The 11190-nt window shown below is 39.8% G+C and overlaps 1 protein-coding gene across 2 annotated transcripts in view; it reads right to left on the bottom strand.

Annotated features, from left to right (window-relative positions):
* Window positions 1-7469: 7469 nt before the first annotated feature.
* Rat1 (5'-3' exoribonuclease 2 Rat1) overlaps window positions 7470-11190 on the bottom strand; it is a 39826-nt gene continuing 36105 nt past the window's right edge. Inside the window, exons 17-18 of one of the 2 annotated variants that reach the window (XM_069504588.1) lie at window positions 9519-9657; window positions 7470-9479 (exon numbers count right to left, since the gene is read on the bottom strand). In XM_069504588.1, coding sequence (XP_069360689.1) covers window positions 9254-9479; window positions 9519-9657 — 365 coding nt within the window. In that variant the 3' untranslated portion in view covers window positions 7470-9253. Of the gene's footprint in view, window positions 9658-11190 lie in introns of both variants that reach the window. The other variant, XM_034978074.2, reaches the window with a different exon arrangement.

The raw sequence follows: 11190 nt of genomic DNA, 5'->3' as shown, positions 1-11190 counted from the left end.
GTGCGAGTATTTAGTAGAGTTCACTTGCCCTTATGTTTATTGGAAAACTGGCGTTGTACTTCACATGGCAATGGAGGAAATGGAATAATCGAGAAGCGTCGAAGCGGCTTAGTTTTATGCATCAAAGCTCAATGGGAAAAACGGTTGATGAAAGTCATACCTACATGGTACATGCACTGGTAAATACATACCTACCAAGATGGATAGGTATTGAATAGGTTTTTATTACTTACTAGCTGGATTTAAGTTTTTAAAAATCCCGTGGGAATTTTTGATTTTCCAGGACAAAAAGTACCTATAGGCTATCCATAGTAGCCCGTCCCTGAGAAGCAATATATTTCAGTACCACATTTAAACGCATGATTCTTAAAGATCCCGTCCTCGAGTGGGTCCTCGAGTTCAAAAAGTCTTTACATGGTAGGTAGGTACCTCCGGTATAAAATTTATAACCGACAGTTTCTAAATCAATTTTTGTGATGGCCCGTACAGCATCAGTTGGGATCCAAATCTTCTATGCCACAAAGTGGCAAACTGTTAGAACTTTATAATAAGTAAGTATAACACCTAATGTACCTACACAGTTAATGCAATAAAATTTATTCTATTCTATTCTATTCTATGGAACAATGTCGCAAAGTTTCTCTACCGATTAAAAATTATTACTTATCACAGCTTATACTCAAATCGGTTCAGAAATCTCAGAGATTTCGGTGTATCAAGGTAGAAAAACACAACAGTTAAAAAGTAGCCTATGTTACTCCTTGCTTAATCTTCTACTTGTCTAAGAGTCTGAACAGAGCACAGACCTAAGTAGTTTGTGGATCAGAGTCGCAGACGGACGGACAGACGGACATGGCGAAACAAGGAACCTTCAAGTACCTATACCTAATGGTCCCTTGTATACTACGGAACCCTAAAAACACACAGTGTGTTCATTCACCCTAATACAAAAATTACATAATAAATTATCACCTCTTTTAGCGCACATGTTCGGCACATTGGGCACACGCAATGCGGCACGTTGGCACATAGGCACCTAAGCCCACAATAGAGTACATCAGGAGGTTATACAGGGTGTTCACTGTTCACTCCACTCGAGTGGAGGGCCAGGGGAGATTACGAAACAATGGATTTTTCCAAAATACATAATAATGCGTCGCGTCAAATGGCAGTTTTGTGAGCTTAGAGGTCCCCGGTCAAATGCTTTTTTAAGTTTCTTTTTTTTCGTGTTTTGTTAACCGACTTTATCAAAGGAGGTTTTCTACCTAATACCTGCCTAAATATCGACCCACCCGCGCTCGCCCTAGCGGTTAGCGCGGGGGCTGTTCGGATGTGCGGGGAGTTCCTTCCCCGATTGCCATTTCGAACTGTTGCGCAGATACCAACAGCTATATAATATATATAAGCTTTACGCTAGGAGAAGGTAGGTACGACAATTATGCTACGGGTGGAGTTTAAACCGGCGACCTTTCGGATTTCAGTCCGTTGAGCTAGAGTCATCCATAAAGTTTCGCCTGTTTCGTTACCTAGGCCTAGGATACCTGACATACTTTGAAAATTACTTTAGGTACCTATGTCCTATGTCATGCATACCTAGCTGTGTCCATATTCCAGCCTTTCTAAAACACTTTCCTACACACGAGACGCCGAGTGTCCGGCAAGATCAACAAAAAGCCCTAATTATAATCGGAGGCCAGACTGCGGAACCCTTCTGAATTTGCCTCAGTAATTGCGCCACACGGGTGGGTTTTCGAGATTTTTTTGGGTCCGCGTTCAAGTGGATTTCGCCGGTATGCCGCGCGAATTATTAAAAGTATAAAATAGAAATGTATTTTATACGTAGCTAGTAGATATGTACCTACTTGTAGGGTAGGTATAGATTGTGGTATAAATCTCTCCTGGAGGCGATCTTCCGTAAATTGAACATGCTGGCTTGGCTTTAGATATGGATACCTACGGGTTATGTCACTGTGCCTAAGTAGGTAGGTAGAGACTTTCAACTTGCCTGTACATAAGACTAAGTATTATAAGTATTACCTTGACGACGCAACTTGCGTTGACACATTGGCCCCGTGTCATATCAGGAAGACAGCATCAAGACCGGGAGCCGCAGCAGAAACAGCTGAAAACGGCAAGCGGCGCAAGTATGCCTCTCTTATAGAGAGTTACATTTTTGTGCCGTTTGCCGTGGAGACCCTGGGGCCATGGAGTCTTTAGTGCTAATTAATAACCTCAACTGGTGACAGAAGGGCTGGCTCATTTTTTGCGCAACGGATCAACCTGGCTGTCCAGCGCGGAAATGCAGCCAGTATTCTTGGCACCATTCCACGCGGTCATGATTTATATAGTAATTAGATAAGTCACATAGATATAAACTGTAAATATTTTAAATAAGTATGTTTGTAAATAAAAATTATCATATTAGTGTCATATCACATGGATTAAAAAAAAAAGAAATTTAGGTACTTATAGTAAAATTACCTATATTTTATCAAATATATGTGTACACAAAATAATAAAAACATTGTTTTGTAAGCAAAAGTACAGTGCGACAAGGTTCTCTTAGAATTGAATGACATCTAATCACAATCCAGGCACAAATTCAGCCAATCACAACAGTTGAGAGTGTAATAATGACTGATGCAGGTTTTATCTATCAATCTACAGAATCGCCTTCAAGATGCTACAAAAAGTCTCTAAGTCTAAGTCAAAGTCAAATGATTTATTCAAAATAGGTAATAAATTACTCTTTTTGATGGTCAGTTGTTAAATTTGTAAAATATAGTGGTGATAATTATTACGCAAACTTAAAACTAAAGCTACGAGGGTTCCAAACGCGCCCAGGTCTGACTCCACTAGCTCACAAAAACGGAATCGAACATTAGGTAGATAGTACCTACTACAATTACTGTTATAGATACCTCATGGTATGAGGACACCTAAAAGATAGGTAGGTAGGTACCTATTGTACTTAAATTGAGTCTTTGAAAAGAGCAACCGTTAAGTTTCTTGCTGACTCTTCTCTTCTCTGTAGGAAAGGCTCTTCTCTTCTCTTCTCTGTAATTTATTGAAATGTACTTCTACTTAGTTATATGGATATAAGAAGAAGTACATTTTAATAATTTACTTATTTAATCATCATCATCAACCGATAGACGACCACTGCTGGACAGTCTCTTGTAGGGACTTCCACGGTCTTGCGCCGCCTGAATCCAGCGGCTCCTTGCGACTCGTCTGATGTCGTCCGTCCACCTACTGGGGGGTCTTCCAACATTGCGTCTTCCGGTGCGAGGTCGCCATTATAACACCTTGGGACCTCAACGTCTGTCGGTTTTACGAACTATGTGCTCTACCCATTGCCACTTCAGCTTTGCAACCTGTTGAGCTATGTTGGTTACTCTAGTCTGATCAAGTAGAGAAACTCCGCACATAGCTCTCTCCATCGCCCGCTGAGTGACTCTGAGCTTTCTTATGAGGCCCATAGTTAGCGACCATGTCTCGGATCCATATGTCGAAACTAATTTTTTATTCATATTGTACCAAAACATAAAACTAAGATATAAGTACTTAGGTACTTAGGTACACTTTGAAAGGACAACTTTACTTACTCTTTCTATTTCTACCTACTTACAAAGAAGGGCCCAGTGGGCCCGTCTATGTCCTAGATGTATGACGACCTCCCTGGCGCAGTCGTGAGCGCTGTGGTCTTATTAGTGGGAGGTCCCGGGTTCGATTCCTGGCAGGGGTTTGGAATTTTATAATTTCTAAATTTCTGGTCTGGTCTGGTGGGAGGCTTCGGCCGTGGCTAGTTACCACCCTACCGGCAAAGCCGTGCCGCCAAGCGATTTAGCGTTCCGGTACGATGCCGTGTAGAAACCAAAGGGGTACGGGTTTAATAAAAACTGCCATATCGCTTCCAGGTTAGCCCGCTATCATCTTAGACTGCATCATCACTTACCATCAGGTGAGATTGCAGTCAAGGGCTAACTTGTATCTGAATAAAAAAAAAAAAAAAAAGATTCGAATCCGTCTCTACCCTACCCCATTGGTTGGTTATACCTATTTAGGTATAGGTAGAAGCACGTGTACGCACCTCTTACCATGTTATTACAGCTCAAGATGCTATATAATTGCCTCTTAAATATACTTACAACAACATTGCATTAACAAAACGCTACAAAAATATATCATTATCTAATCATAATCACGGTATCGCAACAAAAATCAACATCGCGCAAAAACTATTTAAAAACCGGTAGCGGTACAAAAACGCATCCAATGAATTACCTCACCCTCCACGATAAAATCTAACCAACCGCACGACAATGGCATTAGTCAACATAATACAAAAAAATAAAAGTTGCACAATAGCTTTCCAACGCTGTGGGCAAAATTGTTACTAAAGTGTAGCAACATCTGGCCAGAGGGGTGACTACTCAAAACCAAACGATACAAAACTAAACCTTTACAACACAAATATAAACTATACGCACAATAGTTACAAAGTTAAAAATTGAATGCAGTGAAAGTGTAGTAACGACATTTGTAAATCGGAAGGGCCGTGTTAACGCCATTACTGTCAAATTGTGAGCCAATCAGTGAGAAGCGATGCGGACCAATCAGTGCGCGCACTGTGCGTGCCCCGAATGCCAAATTTGGGCGGAAACTGTAACAATTTGTAAGTTTTTTACGGTTTTGAAGTGGCATGGGGCAACTAACAATTTTCGGAAGCGATTATTTGCAGGCAAATGAAGTTTCGTTATCTCTGGCGTATGTTATAATGAAAAGGGATACCGGAAGGTTCTATAAAAACTATGAAAGAGGTATTTCCCTTCATCAGTTGCTTGATGCTGATAAAAACTTTAATAAAGTTGGATAAAAGCTTATTTATAGCAGTACCTAAGCCCTTTAGTAACACCATTTTAGATCTAGGTATACCTAGCCCAGAGGTGAAATAGGTGCCTCCCTATAGGTACCTATTCAGACAATACCTAAGCATCTAACTATGGTACGCGACAGGTTGAAATGGCAATCGGGGAGGGAACGCTGAATGCCATCTCGACCTGTCGCGGACTATAGTTAGGTAGGTATCTTTCAAAATTCACATCATCATGATGATGAACCCATCGAACGGCTCGCTACTGAACACGGGTCTCCTCTCAGAGTGAGAATGATTTGGCCATAGTCCACCACGCTGGTCAAGTGCGAATTAGCAGTCTTCAGTCTTCACTCAGCTTTGGGAACATTATGGAGAACTCTCAGGCGTGCAGATTTCCTCACATGTTCTTCGCATGCATGTTTCCTTTTCCGTCCTTGTATGTTCTTCTCTTCCTTGCATGTTTTCCGTCACCCAGTTAGGTAACCTACAGTGCGACAAGGTCATAACAAGGTAGGTAAGTATAAGTACCTAGTTACCTACGTAAGTCATTAAATCTCAAAGTGTCAATGGAGCATTCAAGAAAAGTATAAGCTTAAATAAATTGACAGCCGATTAACCACGTCAAAAGCGCACCTCGAAGTTCTCAAGCACGCCACTACTCTCCACTCCATCAAAATCATTTTCCCATCGAACCGGGAATTGCTCATTCACACTCCGTCGAGTCCACTCTCTAAGCATTCAAGTCTCTGGGTCCTTGCCATCGGACACTCAAGATTACAATGAAGAAGTCAAATTCGTCTGTCAAACGGAATTTGAATTTGGAACACACACCGCGATGGCGCCGCGTGACGTCCATTATGAGTCTGTGGTGACGCTATTCTACGTCACGCGGACGCAGCATGGCGGCCGCCTCACGCTGACTTATCGCCCGCTTCCCGCCTTTTAATGCTCATTAGGACAAACGATCTACGTCACAATACAGATTTGTCTTTGATATTAGCACGGTGAAGTGCACATTCTAGATCGCGTTTATGGGAAGTGAGCTCGCTAGTGGTTCGCGAGTTTTCACGCGCCGAATGTATCGTGTGGGAATTCGCGGATATCGAGATTTGGGGAATGACTTGTTTCTAAACGAATAGCTTTGAATAGTGGGCCTACTTGATTATAGGTGCAACGCAGTTTTAAGATTAAGTAGGTATACATACACAGGCGTTCAGGAAGTCGGGGGTTCTATTCCGGGCACGCACTTCTAACTTTTCGGAGTTTAAGCTACTTATTAAGATCATTTGCTTTAACGGTGACGAAAAACGAGGAAACCTGAATGCCTGAGAGTTCTCCATCTCATCAAAGGTGTGTGAACTCTGCCATCTGCACTTCGCCAGCGTGACAGACTATGTCCTATTGGGTTTAGGCCACAGTCTGCCACGCTGGCCAAGTGCAGTTCAAGTTCAACGGACGGCTAGGTCTAAGTGCGGGAAAAGTAACCAAAGAAGAAAGAAGAAAATAACCCTTCTCATTCTAGGAGCTGAACCGTTCTCAGTAGTGGGCCGCCAACGCGTTGATCATGATGATGATGATACCCAATTAATTTCTACAAAAAATTATGCAAAAGAAAGTTTAATAAATGCATCAAAAAAACACTGTACTCGACCCACAAAACAAAATCAGTAGCAAACTTCCGTGGAGAAATTAATAACGGCCCATTTAATCGCCTACCTGGACAAAAAAATCTTAAAAATTCCCCGTTAAGTTCGTACCTCATTCATTTCTCGAGTGGCCTCCAGCCAGTACGCAGGGCCCCTAATTTCCTTTCATCTCCACAATTTAGAACCTTCGATTGTGGCGCAAAAAAAAGAAATTAAAAAACTATTGATTGAGCACAAAAAGCGCGCCACTTCAGAAGCTCTTTGTCCGCCATATTGGAAATCTGTTTGACGTTGACGGCCGTTACGCTACATGTGTAAAATTAATCTGTACTTGCGGTACATATCTATATTCTGAAATTATATAAAACAAAATCACGGTGCCATTTCCATGGTCCTGAAATGTAACTAATTGTGGATTATAACAATCCACAATTAGTTACATTTCAGGACCACAATCTTTAAACTATAACTAAACTAGCTGATGCCCGCGATTTCGTACGCGTGGATTTAGGTTTTTAAAAATCCCGCGGGAACTCATTGATTTTCCGGGATAAAATGTAGCCAATGTCACTCTCCAGGTCTTTAACTATAGGTACCCATGCAAAAAATCACGGCGATCCGTTGCTCCGTTGCGACGTGATTAAAGAACAAACCAATAAACCAACAAAACAGCAAACAAACACAAGGCATAGCAAAAAATTTTAGACCTGTCATTTTAATTTAGATAGATCTGGGTAAGATGGAAGTCAATGCCATGTCGCAATCAATATTTTAAAGAGGAATGATTTGTTTAAGTAATCAATAAACTAGAAATTACTGAACCGATTTTAATAATTCTTTCACTTTTAGAAAGCTACTTTATCCAGATTTCAGAAGTAACATAAGGCGGATCAGCTAGTGTTAAATAAGAAGGAATTATTAAAGACTATAAATAAAAGAAAAAGTAGGGTTTTATGTGGTTTAATTATTTTTTACGTTTGAATAAAAACTGGTAATTATATCAGCGTAGGAATACAATTTAATATATCAAAAAATGATACAGTGTTACACAATTTAAGTAGGTAGGTACTTATAGTATGATTTTTGATTTGTGGAATTCTGACAAATGTCAAATTAAAGAAATTGAATTGAATGTCATTTTATACATTGAATGGGTTATTAGTATCAAAAACAGGGTTACCAGCTGAAGTTTGATTTTTAACTCAAATTACCTGTTGTTTTTTTTTTTCAACATTGATATTTTAATAGTATTTTAAAGTGCTCAACTCAACAATTTAAAACAAACTTATGTTTTTCATAAATTTAATCCTTAGAATTCATAGAAATTATATTTTATTTGAATTTGTCACCTTTTTTTGTGTTAACTGTTTTATCCTGGCAACATTCAGAAACGTCAGAATCCCACGAAATGAAATATAATACGAAGTCAAATCAACTTTAGAAAAACGGCAAAGATTAAAAAGGTTATTTTATGATTAAGATCAAAATTATTAGAGTAACTTTTATTTCCATAATTTATTTCATTTTTTAAAAGTTTTTTTAACTCAAATTTTATAGGTACCTACCGTTGTTCATAGGACATCTGAAACATTGTGGTAAGCCAGTACAGTACATAAATAGGGCTCTAAACTACTGTCGTCTGTGTTAGTTTGAACTATACACAAGTGTTTAAAAAATATTAGGTATTTTACATTTTAATGTTTTTTATTAAATCTGTGTTTATTTAGGTACTTATAGTAAAATTACCTATATTTTATCAAATATATATGTACACAAAATAATAAAAACATTGTTTTGTAAGCAAAAGTACAGTGCGACAAGGTTCTCTTAGAATTGAATGACATCTAATCACAATCCAGGCACAAATTCAGCCAATCACAACAGTTGAGAGTTTAATAATGACTGATGCAGGTTTTATCTATCAATCTACAGAATCGCCTTCAAGATGCTACAAAAAGTCTTTAAGTCTAAGTCAAAGTCAAATGATTTATTCAAAATAGGTAATAAATTACTCTTTTTGATGGGCAGATGTTGGATTTGTAAGATATAGTGGTGATAATTATTACGCAAACTTAAAACTAAAGCTACGAGGGTTCCAAACGCGCCCAGGTCTGACTCCACTAGCTCACAAAAACGGAATCATCTTTTCACAATAAGGGCGTTTGTGCACGCATCCGTATTCGGTTCGTATCCGTGATTCTTCGTAGTGGCCGTCATATAAACACGTACTCATTCGATTAGTTTTTACGGAATCTGTGATTTCACAGATGAGTGCACAAACGATCTAACCCGTAACAGATGATCATTTAGTGCGAAACTAACATGTCATTTCTTAAAACTAACAATCTTTTTAAATCTTTATAACCTTTCCCTACAATTTTCCGTTTTCAATCTCACATTAATTTACGTCAATCATTTTTTTACGCGTAGAATTTTTTATATATTTTTTCTTACTTTAAAATCAACGTCAAATCAACTATATATTTGAAGTTTCCCAAGCGCGCTCTGCATACGAACATAGTTTGATTCTCATTTGAATATCATGTAGCCATGTTCCAGTATACCTATAATATGTGATGTTTCATATAATATGTGATATGAAAACGAATTTGAACGTGTCTACAAAATTACATTGAATTGAATTGAATGTGTCACTAGTATTTAAATTTGAATCAAACTACGAATATGGAGCGCGCAACGAATAAACTTCTTTATTTAAGTATCTAATTCAACGCCACGTCGAGTTACCTTGATACCTATTACTAGACCCTGAGTTAGGTCGTTGATTACCTTGACTTTGGTCCCTACCCTGGTCATTCCGTGGGTACTTGTTTTGCGAGTAACCTTGGTTGGACCCTTGATCTTGGTTGTACGATCTGAAGTTCTGACCCTGGTAGCCCTGGTTCTGATATCTGTCTTGGTTCGAACCGTATCTGCCTTGGTTGGAACCGTACCTGTCGTTAGAACCGTGCCGATCTTGGTTTGAACCGTACCTGTCGTTGTTGGAGCCGTACCTATCTTGGTTTGAGCCGTACCTGTCGGAGGATTGGTAGTTTCGGTTGTACCCTTGATTGCCCTGGCCCTGGTGGGGTACGTAGCCGCTGCGTTGCGGTCCGAAGGACTGTGATCGATCTGAAACAATATTTAAGAATATAAAACCAGAATAGATCATAGGTATACCCAGTGAATGTGATATGCAGGGTCCATTAGGGTAGGTACCTCCCCTATACAGGTAAAGTGAAGTTGATTTTTTTCTCTCGTCTATCTCATGGTATCATCATCATCAACCGATAGACGTCCACAGCTGGACATACGTCTCTTGCAGGGACTTCCACATGCATTGATTAATTTAGAACATCAGCTGCTCGATTGCCTTAGAATGACAAGCTATAATGTCGCGATCGCAATCACCTCTGATTGTTTGTATTGGCTACAATGCATTGTTGCAATAAGAACTGCACAAATTCAGCCAATCAAAACAATTGAGATTGTAATAATGTTTGATGCTGGTTTTACGAAATCGACCTATACAGGTGATTTCATAGTCAAGGGCTAGGTTGTCATACAATAGAAAACCTAATCCGTAAACATGCTCAGGAAGTAAATAAATTATTAGATAACTAGCTGATGCCCGCGACTTCGTCCGCGTGGATTCACATTGTTCAAAATCCCGCGGGAGCTCTTTGATTTTCCGGGATAAAAGTTGCCATGTGTCAATTCACAGAACGCAAGCTAGGTACCTCTGCCTTTCATGTAAATCGGTGGAACTGATAGGCCTCTAAGAATCCCGTGGGAACTGTTAGATTTTCAGGGATAAAAAGCCTATGTCCAACCCCAGGGTGTAAGCTAACTCTGTACCAAATTTCATCAAAATCGGTTAAACTGTTGGGCCGTGAAAAGCTAGCAGACAGACAGGCAGACAGACACACTTTCGCATTTATAATACTAGAGGATGCCCGCGACTTCGTCTGCGTGGATTTAGGTTTTTAAAAATCCCGTGGGAACTCTTTCATTTTCCGGGATCAAAAGTAGCCTATGTCCTTCCCCGGGAAGCAAGCTATATCTGTACCAAATTTCGTCAAAATCGGTTGAACGGATGGGCCGTGAAAGGCTAGGAGACAGACAGACAGACAGACAGACAGACAGACAGACAGACAGACAGACAGACAGACAGAAAGACAGACAGACAGACACACTTTCGCATTTATAATACTAGTATAGATTAGTACCTATGGATTTAATTGATCAAACCTCTGATCTCTCGAATTAGAGGTGGACAACTTAACCACTAGAGGCTAGACTACCGCCTCAAGTGACATAATAATTAGGTATGTGCCTATATCAGAACTATTATTTTCTCTAGTTCCTGCTCCTTTTAGCGAGTCATATGCCAATGACAGGATCGGCTTATGCCAAAACAGGGGAGAACTGAGGACTGAGGTACGCACTAAGTTTTGGCTGTAAAAGGATTAGCTCGAAACTGCGAGTGAGTCAATAGCTGGGCTATAAGCTCAGCGACGCAAACAAAGCGTGCAAACACTCGCGTCTTAGCGACACCGCGCGTCGAGTGTCTCTCGTCTCTACTTAGCTGCGGAAAATATAAATAAAGGGCACGATTTTTAAGCTGCTTCTTAAAATCTATGTAGATGTAGATATACCTAAGTC

This window comes from Maniola hyperantus, chromosome 18 (genome assembly GCF_902806685.2).
Source record: "Maniola hyperantus chromosome 18, iAphHyp1.2, whole genome shotgun sequence".
NCBI lineage: Eukaryota > Metazoa > Arthropoda > Insecta > Lepidoptera > Nymphalidae > Maniola > Maniola hyperantus.
This window is presented reverse-complemented; position numbering and strand designations above follow the sequence as displayed.